The 16,360-nt window shown below is 42.1% G+C and overlaps 3 protein-coding genes across 4 annotated transcripts; 2 read left to right on the top strand and 1 right to left on the bottom strand.

Moving 5' to 3' along the window:
• Positions 1 to 1,041: 1,041 nt before the first annotated feature.
• On the bottom strand, positions 1,042 to 5,183 carry yju2b (YJU2 splicing factor homolog B). Of its 2 annotated transcripts, none has more exons than XM_051383774.1 (10): positions 5,165 to 5,183; positions 3,906 to 3,949; positions 3,740 to 3,793; positions 3,559 to 3,641; positions 3,369 to 3,424; positions 3,215 to 3,275; positions 2,939 to 3,081; positions 2,459 to 2,631; positions 2,050 to 2,188; positions 1,042 to 1,921 (listed from the first exon to the last, which is right to left on the bottom strand). In XM_051383774.1, the coding sequence occupies exons 2-10, from the start codon at positions 3,906 to 3,908 to the stop codon at positions 1,443 to 1,445; spliced, it is 1,191 nt and encodes a 396-aa protein (XP_051239734.1). In that variant the 5' UTR covers positions 3,909 to 3,949; positions 5,165 to 5,183; the 3' UTR covers positions 1,042 to 1,442. The 2 variants fall into 2 exon arrangements, with proteins under 2 accessions (XP_051239734.1, XP_051239733.1); XM_051383773.1 differs by lacking the exon at positions 5,165 to 5,183 and adding an exon at positions 4,939 to 5,129.
• Positions 5,184 to 5,204: 21 nt separating this feature from the next.
• Positions 5,205 to 7,015, top strand: LOC127354106 (transcription factor IIIA). The gene has a single exon (XM_051383775.1). It carries the CDS (start codon positions 5,425 to 5,427, stop codon positions 6,505 to 6,507), a length of 1,083 nt encoding a protein of 360 aa, XP_051239735.1. The 5' UTR covers positions 5,205 to 5,424; the 3' UTR covers positions 6,508 to 7,015.
• Positions 7,016 to 13,937: 6,922 nt separating this feature from the next.
• LOC127354113 (persephin) lies at positions 13,938 to 16,343 on the top strand. Its single transcript, XM_051383784.1, has 2 exons — positions 13,938 to 14,698; positions 14,992 to 16,343. Exons 1-2 carry the CDS (start codon positions 14,620 to 14,622, stop codon positions 15,450 to 15,452), a joined length of 540 nt encoding a protein of 179 aa, XP_051239744.1. The 5' UTR covers positions 13,938 to 14,619; the 3' UTR covers positions 15,453 to 16,343.
• The last annotated feature ends 17 nt before the right edge of the window (positions 16,344 to 16,360 follow it).

The following is a 16,360-nucleotide window of genomic DNA, read 5'->3' as shown; positions in this document are numbered from 1 at the left end:
TTGCTTTGTAAGCATGTTTGCTGATTTCTCAGTTTGAAACATTGCTATGTTTATTGCTTTTTCAGATTTCAGCAAGAATTTCATGGTATGACATTCTGAGGTGAAAATAAAACTTGATAAGCTGAGTTCTCTCCATTATGTGACAGCTGTGTGCATTCAAAGCCATTAGAGCTGCATATGAATTTATGTAAATAACCTGTGTGCACAAGTTATTTATCTTGTGCGCAGAAGATACAAATATTTCCTTTTGGGGACTTCAGGGGCTCCATAGCATACTGAATATTTAAGGATGAAGATTTCTGTGCCCAGAACGATGCCCACTAGAGGGCAGTACTACCACTTTATTAGCGATGACCTAAAATGATTCTTTATGCTCATTACGTAACTACCCACAGTGCATTTCTGCACTATAAATTCTCCAGCAACAGATATATCACCCATATCACAACCACACAGATCAGGTCACTTGTTTCACATGATTGGACCCTCGGGACTGTGTGGGTCTGTACAGACTGCGCTTGATTGACATTTGTGTAACTTATAGGACAACTTAATTATACACCATATTTCTAAGAACGTAGAGACTGGTGGCATCATGGCATTTGAGCCTTGTACTTTCCGATTTCTACTCAGCAACAATAACTGAAAATACCCATGTGGATGTGCAAGGCCCTTTTACACATAAAGCTCAACCCCAAATCACAGCACTGTTAGAGAAGTATATAAAAAATATACAAGTTCGTGGTGAACACTAGAATTTACTCTCTCTCGATGTGCCAAATTTACCTGACCACTCAGACTGGAAAAATCATTAAAATCAGAGGATGCTACTCTTGTTAAAAGATTTAGTTTTGTCTTTTGGTGAATTAGCACACTGGAGCATAACTTTTAAATTGCTTTTAGCTGGACAAGTTTCTCTGCTCTATAATACTTTTCTCTGTTGCTGAATGTAGGTTGGCAGTTTTGCTCTTTGATTTTGAGTCTTAAGTAGATGTGATGTAAACAGTTGAAACAATATGTAATGTTCAGGTAACACACGACAACAGTTTAACAGTATTTTATACAGTAAATAACACAGGGTGCCTGACAGTTTTGTAAGATCAAACGTGTGGGATTCAATCAAAATACCATCAGATAACAGTTGCAGTGTTTTAACAAAGGCCTTATTAACAGGATCCATTATCATATGACACATTCATGACGGAGCTTCCTGCAGACCACAAAGCTTAAAATTAAAATCTTATTCCACACATTGTTTTAGAGCACAGAATATTGAAATAAAACCAGGCAGGTGCGTTAACCACTTTTTTTTAAGTTAAAAGCAACACAAGTTACAGCTGATGCCTGCGGCTCTGAAAAACATCTCCAGTTTGTTTCACTTTCACAAAATGACTTCCACTCACTGGGAACAGAAACTGTCCCATTTAGCTCATCCTTCAGCCTCAGTGTCCAGGGTCTGAATCTGAGTCACTGTAGTCTGCCACTAGGGATGTGATAGTTGCTAAAGGTCTTTCCGGTTCCTTCTCCTTCCCAAAGTCTTTAGTTAGTCCTTTATCTGCTTCCGTAGTTTCGGCATGTGTCTCCCTGGAGCCACCGCCATTTGTTTGTGCTATCTCCTGTCCCACCTGCTCTGGTGCTATACTTGGGGCTTCTTGTCTCTGTGCGACCTTCTCTCCATCACATGAATGTCTGCGAGTGATGGTGGCGCAGGGCTCGGTTTTGATTCCCGGTCCTCCTACGCGTTTGCGGATCAGGGGGCTGTGCGAGGAGCCCAGGGCTTTGGCCACTGCCGCTTCTTTCCCCTGCAGGCCGAGCTTATGGAGCAGACTGCCCGAAGGACTTCCGGGCGGGGCTGAGGTGGCGTTGAACCACGAACGAGAGGAGATCTCTTTCCGCTTGCTGTGCTGCTTGTCGTCATAGGCTGGGAAAGAGGAGGGGATGTGGAGAAGTCTTTAAACTTGGCTGTTTACATGCATGTACATTAAAAAAATGTATGTTTAAGACACTGACACACATAATTTTGGTTCCTTTAGAATATCTGATACCTACAGTCGGGTGCCTGGTAGGTGAGCAGTGCTGCCAGTTTCTTGTCCTCCTCCTTCTCTGGCAGCAGCGGGATGGACAGGTTGGTCCTCATCCTCACTGTGTTGTCCTTCTCCTCCTGGTCAGCCAGAACTTTCTTCTCCGTCTGCACCGCCAATTAAAGCCGTCAGTTCAGTGACATAACACAATCTCAAAGAAACCTGATCCTGGCATTACTGCTTCATATAATCATGTTCTGGTTATTATTTTGTCTTCTCTGGACTCATTCTGTGTCACTGGTGTTTGTACTAACATGACAGGAACATGACAAAATTGTAGTTTTTGCCTAACCTTCTTTTTCTTTTTAACTGATGATGAATATGATGTTAGGTAGCATTAATACAGCAGTTATCAACACAAGCGGTCACTATCCTACCCTGAACTTCCTGCGGAGGGTGCTGTTGAGCTGGAAGTCGTCCTTCCAGCCGGACTTGTGGTCTTGGATCTCCGACAGAGAAGGCAGAGCCTTCTTGAGCTTCTCCTTGTCTTTCCCACCGTGGTCAAGCTTGAACATGGCATCCGTCTCCAGCTTTTCTTTCTCTGTCCGCTCTGCACAGACAGACGGAGGAGAGTAAAAGTTGATCAGGTACCAAAAACAGGCATGCAAAGGAAAAAGCTGTTGGCAGAAGCAGACTGTCTCCTCGTGGAAAATAATATGAACCCTGAAAAGAAAAGCCTAAAGACATCTCCACTGTTTGAGATGAGCTGTGCACTTCACATTGTGCAATCAAAACAAAAACCCCTTTGTGTCATTGTCGTGGTGCTGACTTCCAGCCTTAATTGCTCCACCAAGAAACAAAGCAGTGAACTGAGCAAGTCCTTTATCTTTTGATTGATAACAAACATAAATCCTAACCTGTGGTGAGGATCTGCTCATTCTCCGCCATGTCCCAGCGTTCCTCCTTCCTGTTTGCCCCGCTTACTATCACATAGTCGCAGGTTGCCGGATCTGTCTGCATCTCAATGTAGTTGACACACAGATGGCACTTCATCCTAAACCTGGTCAGACAAAAACATTTTTTTATATCTGATTTTTTTTTTGCATTTTAGATGAAGTTTTAAATCACCTTCTCAGAGGTGAACTGCGCCACCCATCTAGAGTGAGAAGTTTACCCAGTCCGTCTGCGTTTACCTGTAGATTGGCGTGGTGTAGTAGTTCCCCACTTTCTTCTTCTCGGCATTGTAACGGACCCCTGTACAAGCAGAACACAAGTGTCATGGAAGTGCAAAGACGCTGTATGGGACTGAACCGGACTAAATGGGTCGCGTTTTTTCTTCAAGCTTACCCATGCCAATGTGATTTTTGCAGCCATCACACCAGATGTTGTAGGGCATCTCAAACCTTAATGGACAAAAACACAAACACACAGGTTACCATTACTCCCTGTCTTTATCTTGGAAGGTCTCGCATTAAATGTTTTTATTACTCCAGCCAATGTCAACTCAGCATTTCTGTATGTGTGTGTGTGTACTAACCTGATGATGAGGATGCCCTGGGACAGTTTCCTGGCCCTCTCCCGCAGAGCGTGAGTTTTATGGTAGCCGTTGAGGGATCCATGCTGAAGACAAAGAATGATGGAAATGTGAGTCGGGATCTAAACGCAAAAAAGGTGAACTAAAAATACTGACACACACTGGCCTGTGTGACCGTACACACCTTGGCTGGATCAAAATCTGGAGGGTAGTATTTGTTTGTTCCTTTTCTTTCACCCTGTCCAAAAAAAAAAAAAAAAACGGTACAAAAGTTCAAACAGAGTATTCAAACATGACATCCTTGTGATTTTGTGTGTCTTGACAAACACAGGTAACACGTAATGGCTTACCATGTTGACGACTGGATCTCCCCCACACCCGTAATGGAGTCACCCTTTTTTTTCATGAGATAAAAAAAGAAGTCAAGTCACCGACACCATACTGTAATACTAACAGTTAGACTACATGTAAACACACATTTATAAATACTAAGTAACCGGTCTATTAGGTCCATTTAGAAAGAACTGAGGCTTGGGGTTGAATCGTACGGAGTAATAGTGATAGGTAGTTATATCTTCTTGTCCACCCGATTTATTTAGCTCCGTCTATCCAGTGAACTGGTGCAACAGAGCGGGTATAGTTGTATGTATAGTTTAGGCCAATGCAATTGCCTAACATTAGTTAATTTCCCCTTTAGTTGCCGCTTTAAAAGGATCAGTATGGAGGATTTAGTGACATCTAGCGGTGCATCTGCAGACTGCAACTAACTGAACACTGCTCGCGTCTGTATGTGATGACCTGGGAGTGAGAACTGAAGTGTGTAGGAGAAACTAGGGTGGCCGCAACACTCGTTAAAAACTACAAATCTACAGCCAGTGTTTGGTTTGTCCATTCTGGGCCACTGTAGAAACAAGACCCGCAGCGTCTTTGGATAAAAAAAAACGCGAAGGTTCCTAGGTTGTATCCAGGTGATTCTACACTAAAGTAAACATAGCAATGGGGATTATATTCCCTCCTAAATGTTACTCTTAACTCTACGTTAGAACCGATTTAATTCTAATTTAAGATGTGGAAACGGAAAAAAAAAAAAAAAAAAAGACTGACGTTGGTTGAAAATGTAGAATCTGTTATTGACCCAAAACAAAAGCTCAAATATAACTTATAACCACATTAAGCGTTGTAACCTCAGCAATCATTCCCCGAACAAAGTGGAGCTAACACGGCTGTGTAACTTTAATGTGAACGAAGACGATAACATTAGCATTAGCGTCCCCCTTCGTGCGACTGGAAGCTGAATGAGAGCACACTAAACCAGTTTCAGATTTCCTAAAAGCGCTGCTGTCATGTTTACTCTTAAAATAAACGTAAAAAAAAAAAACTTACAAATGTTCTTTTAAGCTGCAGCAATAGCCACCTAACGCTAACGTTAGCTAGCCAAACATTCAGAGGGCCGTCGGTTTCTTCTTCGTCGGGTTATAATGGCAGCTTGTCGGCGCATTACTGCCACCTGCTGGACTGGAGCGGGGAGCAGCAGATTGGCCGATAAAGAGTATAAAACAAACTAAATTCGCTCTATTATTTTCAAATAATTCTTAAAAAGATTGTGTACTTTTGCATTTTGTCTTCTCCAAGTATATTCTCCGATCTTCTTCTGGAAAGATAATGGCCTCTTTTGGGTGCGTACCGCCACCTGCTGGACTGGAGTATGTACCAACACCTCATTTATACCAGAGGGCACGGTGGGTAGCGTCGCGAAGACGTCACGTTGCAGAGGATTGTGGGAAGTACCGGTGTCAAAACAGAAAGCGTGTTCGGGGGGAAAACGTCGTTAAACGTTGTATCAGCTGTTAGAAAGTCAATGCCGCAGCAATGGAGGCTGAAACCGGGCCGCTCAAACGTTACATCTGCTCGTTCCCCAGCTGCTCGGCGGCCTATAACAAACAGTGGAAGCTGGACGCTCATCTGTGTAAACACACCGGAGTGAAGCCGCACACATGTGAGCGCGACGGCTGCGGTAAGTCGTTCTGTAGTCCCTACCACTTGGCGCGGCATGATCTCAGTCACAGCGGCGTGAAGCCCTTTCAGTGCTCCGTGGACGGCTGCGAGGAGGCCTTCACCACCAACGCCAACCTGGCCAGGCACATCAGCCGCATGCACACGCAGGAGCAGAAGAAGTATGTGTGCAAGTTCGAGGGCTGCGGTCTCGAGTTCAAGAAGAACAAGCAGCTGAAGTCCCATGTGTGTGAGCAGCACACCCAGCTGCCACCTTACCAGTGCACTTATGAGGGATGCCAAATGCGATTCACCTTCCCCAGCAAGCTGAAGCGACACGAGAAGGTGCACAGAGGCTACCCCTGCAAGGAGGAGGGCTGCAGCTTCACGGGAAAGACCTGGACCGAGTACCTGAAGCACAGGAAGGAGCAGCATAGGCTCACGGTGAAGTGCGACCAGTGCAGCAAGGTCTTCAGGGACTCCTGGTTCCTGCAGCAGCATCAGCACGTCCACTCCGAGATGCGGGTGGTCTTCAGGTGCCCGAGGGACGACTGCGAGCGGTCGTTCACCACAACTTTCAACCTGGAGAGCCACATCAGCTCCTTCCACGAGGAGCTGCGGCCCTTCAGCTGCTCCCACGCAGGCTGCGGGAAGACCTTCGCCATGAGACAGAGCCTCCACCGTCACAGCGTGGTCCACAGCCCGGAGAGGAAGAAGCTGAGGAAGCCTAAAGCCAAAAGATCTCTTGCTTCCAGGCTAACGGGTTACAACGAAACAAAGAAGGTGGTGTGTAAAAAGCGCAGGGAGCCTGAATCCCTCAGAGTGCCTGCACAGAATCAGACCGGTCCACCTGGGCCTGTTGAGTTGGTGTCCCTCCTGCAGGACACGTCCTTGCTGTGCGGCCCTGCTGTAGACACACACGGACTTACTAATGCCATAACTACACCTCTGACAATGTAGAGTGAAGTGAAGGAGATCGTACCAGCAGTATGAGGACAGCAGTTATTGATCAGAGCACTGATGATGTGTTTTCATTTCCAACCTGGTTGTTGGATGTCTTGATGTTGCACAACATTTAAGCCCCCATGTAAAAGCCTATAAAGTTCCTTATTTTGGACACTGTGACTAAGTTGGACCTGAAAATGAAGACGTCACCCAGCACAGCTAAAAGACATTTTGGATTGGTACCAAATCCTCGTCTTCCGTCCTTCTGGGTGTCGTCATCCGCAGTTATTCTCTGTAGTTGAATACATTTGTGGACTTTTCCTGAAGCCATTAAATCTACTATATTTTTTGCTATTTGTATTTTAAGAAGAAAAAATATGTATTTTGTCTATGTTGTAAATAATATAAGAATTGATTAATAAGAATTGTTTTGTGTGTTTTTGTAAAATGTCCCCAAAAAAAATCCCTCCGCAGAGAGACGGTGTTTGTTTAAATAAAACCTGTGCCGGTCTTGAAGAATGTATTTTGTGTTAGTATTCATTGCTTTTTTGAATCGGTTAGGCCTGATAGATAGATAGATAGATAGATAGATAGATAGATAGATAGATAGATGATAGATAAAAATTGGGTCGTCATAGCAGCCAGGTACATTTAAATATAATAAAACTTTGGCTGTGTATGGTGTTAAACTCCTAAACCTTACAATATGTCCATTTAAAAGTTAATAAAATGTTGTGGCAGGATTGTTCAGCAATGCTATATATACAAATATATTTCTAATAGGTAAACAAAGAACTATCTTTGTTCAGCTTAGTTGTTGTTTTTCGCTCTCTTCTTTCTATCCTACTTGTTTTTTGAGCTGTGTGTAAAATTGAGAGCTTAAAACCAGAGTTAGATTCCCTGTATGTGTGCATATACTGGGCGGCTGTGGCTCAGAGGCAGAGCGGGTCATTCCTTAATTGGAAGGTTGTGGGTTCGATCCCCGGCTCCTGGTGCCACATGTCGAAGTATCCTTGAGCAAGATACTGAACCCCAAATTGCTCGTGATGCTGTGCATCGGTGTGTGAATGTGTATGAATGTTTCTGTTCGATGGACTTTGCCATCACTGAGTGAATGTGTGTGAAAGGGTGAATGTGTCACGTAGTGTAAAAGCGCTTTGAGTAGTCGGAAGACTAGAAAGGCGCTATACAAGTACAGGTCCATTTACCATACTTGGCCATTAAAGCTAATTCTGATTCTTAACAATGAATGTTATTATCAAAGATGATAAAAGATAACTAATTGTTGAGAAGTATACTTAATTGGAAATAAGAGTATACTGTAAATACACTTTAAAACTGGAAGGAAACTGGCAAGATGTATGTGAAACACATGTAACACATAATTTAGTACACTACGAATTCTCTTGAATACTTGCCAACATATACGTATGTTAATGACGATTGTCTGCACTTTATTCTGTTTGTGTCAATGGGGTTTTTAAAATGGCAGCTATAACTGACCATCAACAGGCTTTCACTAAATCCCTAACTGTACTAAAGCCATTACATTTCACTGACCACATGCTGTAACTGCGACACCCCTATCCACTTAGGTTTGTGTACCTTTGGTCTGGGGTTGATTTGCATCGTTTGAACCTCTGTGTTCCAAAATCTTTGATATTTCAGGCGAGTACTGTGTTTCCAACTTTGTGGCAACAGTTTGGGTAAACCTGCTTCTTGTTTCCTCAATGCTCCTGTTGCAATTACACATTCAACAATTACGTTAGGGTGAGACGTTCTGATCTACACATACTGCACTTTGTTTTGGTGGTTCATGTCCTCCTGGTCCTGGAGTCTCCAGCTGATGTCACTGACTTGCACATCTGCAACCAAAGAAGGATGTGTGTGTGTGTGTGTGTGTGTGTGTGTGTGTGTGTGTGTGTGTTGTCACTGAAATAACCTGCTGCACAGATTGGCTGGAGTGAAAACCTGCAGATTCTTCTGCCTCGATGACACACGGTATCTCAGTTCTGACAAACACATTTACGGCGTAAACAGGAGCAGTTCCTTGCGAGTTTAAGATTCCGAGGCTAAATCCTCTCCGAATAGTTCCCGTTACAGGAAGGCTGCTCCCTACATTCCTGCCCCGCTCAGTTCAGACGAGCCCTATATGGACTGACTGTCTGACCAGCTCACCCAGGAATGCACAGTAGACCTCATCCAATTAGTAGTCATACATTTTAAATGTAACATGTAGTGTCCTGAAATTGTTTCCTCTTTTAAAACATTACTACACGGCTGTTGGAATGATACAACCTGAATTCATCATGTGGCGCAAACTCCCAGAGTTGTCTTGGTTAGTTCACTGCGGAGACGCTGACAGCTTACAGTAACACTGCAATCAAAAATACACAGAAACACAAGTCTTAAGGCAGGGGTCTCAAAGTCAGATCGGCTTGGGGACACTGCTGGTGTTATCGTCTCATAGGAGGGCCACTTCAACACTGAAGTACTGCAAGTAAGAGCAATATTTAGAAAATATTCTCCTTACTAACATCTTCCTTAACAAAAATGCCAACAGAATTTTGTATACATTTCCATTTCATAATTTATATAATCTTTACCTGTTCTAGTTTTACCTCTCTATATCTGTTTTGGCATGAACTCTACATTTAGCCCAGTCATGTCTGAGTCTCTGCAGTCTGGCTGCATGTAAACACAAAGTGACTTGAGGTAAACCTGAACATCTTATCTTAAAGGACTTCAGCATAAAGAAAAAATCCTTACAGGCTATGTACTTAAAAAAAAAAAAGAACATTATGTGAGGTACAGGTAGGTAGGTACAGCAGGTCTCTGTATAAGCGATACATTTTTAATAAAGGTCAAAAAGGAAACAAGTTAGTTCTGGAGGTTAAAAGTCCCTCAGAATTAAGAAAAATAGTCCTTGCATAAGCTAAAACCAATAAGGGAGCATGGAACCACCATATTTCGTTTTTATTTTATTTGTCTGAAGTGGAGGATTTATTTTCCTTCTTCTGACAGAAGGGATAGACAAACAGAAAGCAGTATAAAATATATATTTTTGATGTATGTCTGCTTCATGAGACTAAATATATGTGCTGAACGTGCAGGAATGCACCAGAGGAGACAGAGCACCGGGAGGAGTGATTCTCCCCTTAAAGATCTATGATGCCTTGAGAAAGATTTAAAAGTAGACTAGAAACCAGACGGTTGTGACATTTATATAGGGAGCCGAAAGCAGCCCAGAGTTTGGAAAAGCTGCAACGTCACTGTTGAGAAAGCTGAGCCACCGGGAAGAAAGTGGGTTGGAAAAATAACAGTCGAGAGGAATGTTTGTGTCTTATATAGAGAATTATGTTATAAATGATACTGTATATTTCTAGTATCGCAGTATCCCATTTGTTATAGAAGACCATGAAGCTGTGCCGTGCTTTGAGCTAAAGGCTAACATGCTCAGAAATCACATGCTGATGTTGAGCAGGTGTAATTTACCATGTGAACTATCTTAATTTAGCATGTTAGTATTCAAACATGGGCTAATTAGCACTAAAAACAAAAGTACCTTTGTGGTGATGAGAATTTCATTAGTTTATAATATAGCAGGTATTTGACCAAAAACTGAAACAAATAGACCTTTTTCACAGCAGCCATTTTGTACATGAAATAGTAGGGTACGTTTGTTTCCTATGATACTAACTAAGGTTTTGTTCCATTAGTGTAGCAGAGCCTTTCCAGTGAGCCAACATGCACATAAGCAGCACCCTGACTCTGTTTGACCTGAATGGAAGCAAACCTTTATTAGTATCATTGTGTAGATCTGTGTGAGTATCTGGATGAGATTTCCATGCAACCCATTGAATAGCTGCAGAGATATTTTAGCGTGGATCAAAGCGGTGGGTCCACTGACCAACCGACAGAACCCGTCCCTAGAGCCATGCTGCTAGCACGGCTAAAAACCTAATATATATAGTGGATGTGTAAACCAATGACATTGTTATCTGAGAGTTTAGATATTTCCACCCAAACGTGCCCCACTTGGTTTTGCAATATCAATTCCCGCCTGAGGAATAGGTGACACTCTTTCACATCTGGCTGGGTGCACCACTGTATAAAAATGTTTTGTTTTTTTACAGAAATTGATGCCGCGTTCTTTCCATTCCTGTCTTCTGACAACCCAGGATTCCAGACTGGTTCTTTAGGCGATAATCCAAAGGGATTGCTCTATCTCCACTGTATTTCTCCCACCACCTCCTCCGCTTTCCTTCTGTCTTTTCATTTCTCGCTTGGCCTTCATCCCCCTGTCTCTTTGAGAGGTGGAAGGAATGTGTGAGGCCCTTTGCCCTTTCGTGTTCTTGTTTTCCATACAAATTACCGGGAAATGGACGCTCTCCGTGATAATAATTGCGCTTGCTTGAGGACAGCTGAGTTAGGCAGAGCTCTTATTGTTTTCAACTGTTTCAATGAAGGTCTTTTTTTTACCTAATCTGCAGAAATGAAGAAGGTCACATGCCCAATATTATCTCACTATCCAATCCAATCCAATCCACTTTATTTATATAGCACGATTTTAACAAACACAAGGTTTCCAAAGTGCTGCACAAAAAGATATACAGAATAAATAGATAACACAATAGAAGCACAATAAAAAAAAAAAAAGATGAAGTACACAGTAAAAGATAAAAGCAATAAAATAAAAATAAAATAGAATAAAATAAGTAAAATAAATAAAATGCACTGCCCGCACAAGATAAAAATATGCATGTATACACATAAAATCAAAGTTCTACATGGTGTCAAAGGCCGAAGAAAAGAGGTGGGTTTTAAGCAGCTGGTCAGCTGACCTGAGAGATCGGCTGGGAGTGTAGGGGTGCAGCAGCTCAGAGAGGTAAGGTGGGGCAAGGCCATTCAAGGCTTTAAAAGCAAATAAAAGAATTTGAAAATGGATGAACGGGCAGCCAGTGGAGTGAAGCTAAAATAGGTGAAATGTGCTCAGTTAAAAGACGTGCAGCAGCATTTTGTACCAGTTGAAACACTACAAAGAAGACTATTGAGAAGGTCCGCTAGAGTACCTGCGTGCAGTTCTCAGTGGTCTTCTTCTGTATTTATTGTGACCCCAGACTATAGAGGAGAGGTCCAGTGATTCAGGTTTGGGTCCTAAAACCCATTCATTAGCTTGTTAAAACCACTCAACCTTTTATATTTCATTCTCTAGGATAAAATTAATGTCCCTTTTGTGAGTCTTGAAAATATATTTTTTTTCTCCAACAAATACAAATACAGATAAATAAGGACTTACAACTGTATATAACTGTATAACAGAAGTTACACAAGTAGAATACTGAAATAAAGCAAGAAGAAAGTATTTTGGGTCAAATTTGCTCAAGTTGGAATTAAACGTGGAGCAGGCTATAACTGAGGAAGAGTCATATTTCATTTTAATGTCTAATTTAGTGCAGTCTCAAAAACCTGATCCTCGAAAGAATTATTGAAATTCCTAGCAGTAAATTTCGTTGGCCATTATGAGTTCAAGATTTAGGGATGATTCCTTTGTAATTCATATCAACAGAGCTATAATACATGAGAAATGGGGCTGTTTAAATATAATAAATAAGCTTAAAATCTCATTGGACACACTCCTCATGTCTAAATATAACTAAGTGAAGCCAGGAGTCAGGCATTAACAAAATGCAGTAGAGCTACGTTCTTTGTTTTGAATACTCTATTAATCTCCTGCATCGTAGCGTATATTTCATTTCATATTTTTTAAGCTTTTAATCTTTTGTTTTCTCACTTTCATGTTCCAACCCCCCTTTTCTCTTTTTGATTTTACATGTCGTGTCTAATACTATTTTAATGATCAATGTGTACTGTCCCTGTAGAAGGTATCTATGTATACGTAAATATCCTCAATGTACTCGATCAGTAATTTTTGTTCATATGTGACTTAGACCTGTTTTTTTCATGACAGTGTGAACAGCAAAATTCCCATTGAAATCTGACCTTTTCAAGTTCTGCTTTGGCCACTTTCATATGTGGTCAACTCAGATATACAGTAGGTCTTTTTGCAATTGTGAACAGTCATATCAGAATTCATGTGACTTTTGCATAACTCTAGATCAACATTCTTCACAATTCTGAGCCACACTTCAGACCTCATAAGTATTTGGGATGATACTGCACATCAACTGATAAAAGAAACTGTATATGTTGTCTTCAGTGGCCTCCGTGTTTACTCCCCGCGTGTATGATGTAATTTTGTGCTTGTGGGTGAGTCCAGGACCGGGACCTGTTCACACTGGACTCTGATATGGGCCAGGTTTTGAAAAATAATGTGAACAGCCAAACAAAGCAAAACCAGAGCTGAGTGCTAAGGCTTGTAGTGTGAACGTGTCTTTTCTGTGTATCTGGGCCACATACAGTGTTTGGAGAAACTCCCTTATAAATTTAACTGGTAACTAGACTAAATCCAACTTGCAAACCGACTATAGGTAACAGCTAGGGGAAGGAAGTAGATGAGGAGAGTAAATGAATGTCCCTCTGTGATACACAACTGACACTAACTAACTGTATTGTCTTAAATGGGCAAATCTCTTCCCCAATATCCAAGTAGGTATCATTTAGTTATAATCATAATCATTTCTTTTTGTTATGGCTTTTACCCGCTGTCAAAAAGTTTAAGAAATAAGCGAAAAAACCTGCTCATGGGGCGCTGTTAATGTTGCAGCCCCATCACTCCACCATCTCTCTCCCCTTTGCATGTCCACAAGTGCATGAAGTGTGCATTTCAGCCTGTGTGTGTATAAAAAAGAGTGAAAAGAACAATTTCCCCTAGGGGATCAATAAAGTATATCTTCTTCTTCTTCTTCTTCTTCTTCTTCTTCTTAATAAGAGATTTATTATCATCATCTATCATCCCTTTCTGTCCAGTAATATATTTACTGTACAAGCAGGCTGAGAATGCACAGAAAGAACAGAACTGTGAAACTGTGAAATACAATCGAAGGACCGTTTCATTTTCTGAGAAGTGAAAGTTTTCTAGGTATTTGTGGGACATAAAAAAACAGCCGAACAGATACAGAGTTACTTTCAAATGTTTATCAACTCACAAATGAATTCGGTTTCAGTTCATATTTTCAGTTACATCAGTTGCTAAATGAGGTGCGCTGAGGTGTTAGACCTGCACCTGGATGGCAGAAACAGGCTCCAAATATGCACTTTCTCGGAAACTCCAAATTCCATTCACTGCCTGTTTGGGCCCTATAACAGTTACATAATGCATATTCTACATATTCTACATGTCAGCCACACATTGCTGATAAAATCCCTCAATTTATGGACCAGCTAAAGACGAGTCACCCATTGTGGAATGTCTGCTGAAACAGGCCCCGTTGTGTTCTAATTATAACCTGACTTCCCTTTCTTCTGTGGTGTTTAACCTTTTAAAGCTTTTTAAAGATGAAACGTTTACGATAAGAAGAAGTGTCAAAAGCAAAAGGCAACAGGGGCCTATTTTAAGACATTCCACTATGACTCATCCTGGCTCATACCGCGCTTCTTCCTTTACATTTCCTACATGGATCGTGTTTGTGTTTATGTATTGATAAAGTTTATCTCTTGGCTGCCTTTCCACTTCCATGTGTGTCTAGCTATCTATCTACTGATTCATTTATCACACATACTTCTCAGCATCATCAATGTGACATCATTGTCCACTCACAGCTTTTAAGAAACCCCAAACCTCTGCGAATCCATATTGCCAGGGGCCAACATCCTCTGGAAAAACATCTGGGAGAAACTCAACAATAAGACTGTGATTTACACCAATTAGATAATCCCAACAGGACAAATTCTGGGTCAAGCGCCCGCCTGCCCTCCTACGCTCCCTGTCAGGCTCAGGTGAGTGGGATAGTCTGTTGGCAAGTAACGGGTTAGTGTCTGTCTCCCCCCTACACCTCCTCACCTCATCCCTTCACCCCCCCTTCATCTCCGAGGGCTATATATTGGAGGTTGTGACTCGTCTGCATCTTAAGCATCACTTGCACCCGCAGACACTCGCAGACATACAAACACACACGTGTCTGGTTCACTTTGAGCGACGGTTCAGACGGAGAGCAGACTCTAGCGATGAGGTCCCTGTTGAAGCTGGTTGTGATTCTGTTTTGCGTCCAGAGAGGAGAGAGCCACTTGCTGAGATCTCTGATTGGTAAGTGCTGGCTGAAGAGAAGGTCGTGACCTATGACCTTTTGGCTAAAATCTGATTTTTGCTTCCTTTGAGGGCAATGTGTTCAATTTTGTGTCTAGACTTGGATGTGTCTTACTTTTTTTTTCTACCTCTCAGTAGTTACTATGTTTCTGGTTAAGAGTACAACTAACTGGTGTGTAAATGTGGGCTGGGGTAAAGCTTGAAATTTTGCTGTCAATTAAGAGTATTTCTATACATGTTTACCAGTGCTTTTGAACATCAGATGTATAGATAACCCTTTCTGCCTTTCCCAGGTCAGAAACAAGAAACAGCATCTCCACACACGTCACCCAACGATGACAAGAGAAGCAGACATTCAGCAGACGACTCAACAGAAGCTTCTGGAGCCGGGCCATCACCCGACCCCATGATCCCGATCCCAGTCCGCTCACGGCGCTCTACACTAGACTCCCAGTGCGGCCTGCGCTCCATCCTGCTGCAGGTTCGAGACCTCGGGCTGGGCTACGACTCAGACGAGACCGTCCTCTTCAAGTACTGCAGTGGGACGTGTCCCCACGTTCGCTCCAACCACGACCTCACCCTAACCAACCTGCTGCTAAGCGGGGTGCTCCCTCAACCAGTGCCTGGGGAGCTGTGGCACAACGCGCCCTGCTGCAGGCCCACCGACCACGAGGACATGGCCTTCCTCGATAACTCGCACCGCTGGCACAAGGTGGAGAAGCTGTCGGCTGCGGGCTGCAGCTGCGTGGGCTAGACAGCCGAGCGCAGACGGCTGAAGGGGGGGAGGAGAGAGGGTGTATGATGGTTTGTGAGGACAAGGGGATTCTGAGAGGACAAGTTTGCTGGCAGGTTCTCTTGTAATGTCTATAAATGAAGAGTTTAATTCCAAAATGACACACCGTAGAGGAAGCTTAAACCCATTCTTATGAAGTTATTTATGTTAAAATCAATGAGCACAGAATTAAGCTATTTTCCCTTTCACTTTTGGGTGAAAACCTCATGAATCCAGTTTTGTTGGTTTAAATGATTTGACTTCAACTCGTGATCTCATGAGCTTCATCGGATTAGAAGTTTATTACTTTTGGCATTTGCAAGCTTGAAAAAACGACTTTGATAGCAGTCAAGCTAAATAACAAAATCAGGCTGCTTTTCTTAGTTGATGAACAGTTTAAAATATTGGAATATCTAATGTTGGCATAAATACATATAGGGAATTACAAACAAGCTCTTCAAATGTAAGTACTTAAAGAATTATGGCATTGCTCAGCTGATTCTGCCATGTTCTGAATCTTGATTTTCTTCAGTCCACAAGAGCAAAACTGAGCAGAGACATGATTCTACAACAAACTACTTGACTATTTTTGTAAATAAGCTGACATGTATTTATTTAAAATCTGTGCAATTTTGGGGTTAACAACAGAACAGATCATATGTACGAGGCTGCGTAGATACACCATGTTGTGGTTCGACAAACGCAGCCGAGTGAACTTCTTCACAATTCAGACATATTCGTCAACAGTCCAGCTACAGTTTAAAAAAATGTATTTATGTAAGATAAGTTATTTATTTATTTGTTCCTATTCTTTTGTCATGCCGATTAACTTATTTTGTAACGTGCCTATCTCTGTTCATTGTGTGTACAGTTCCTAATAAAGATAAACT

This window comes from Dicentrarchus labrax, unplaced genomic scaffold (genome assembly GCF_905237075.1).
Source record: "Dicentrarchus labrax unplaced genomic scaffold, dlabrax2021, whole genome shotgun sequence".
NCBI lineage: Eukaryota > Metazoa > Chordata > Actinopteri > Moronidae > Dicentrarchus > Dicentrarchus labrax.
This window is presented reverse-complemented; position numbering and strand designations above follow the sequence as displayed.

What these genes read in the sequence shown, in the direction of transcription:
- LOC127354113 (XM_051383784.1), top strand. Translation starts at nt 14,620, where the DNA reads ATGAGGTCCCTGTTGAAGCTGGTTGTGATTCTGTTTTGCGTCCAGAGA. An exon ending in CTTGCTGAGATCTCTGATTG is followed by an intron (nt 14,699 to 14,991) that starts GTAAGTGCTGGC and finishes TGCCTTTCCCAG; the next exon opens with GTCAGAAACAAGAAACAGCA.
- LOC127354106 (XM_051383775.1), top strand. Translation starts at nt 5,425, where the DNA reads ATGGAGGCTGAAACCGGGCCGCTCAAACGTTACATCTGCTCGTTCCCC.
- yju2b (XM_051383774.1), bottom strand. An exon ending in CAAAAATCACATTGGCATGG is followed by an intron (nt 3,276 to 3,368) that starts GTAAGCTTGAAG and finishes CTGCTTGTACAG; the next exon opens with GGGTCCGTTACAATGCCGAG. An exon ending in TGAGCAGATCCTCACCACAG is followed by an intron (nt 2,632 to 2,938) that starts GTTAGGATTTAT and finishes CTGTCTGTGCAG; the next exon opens with AGCGGACAGAGAAAGAAAAG.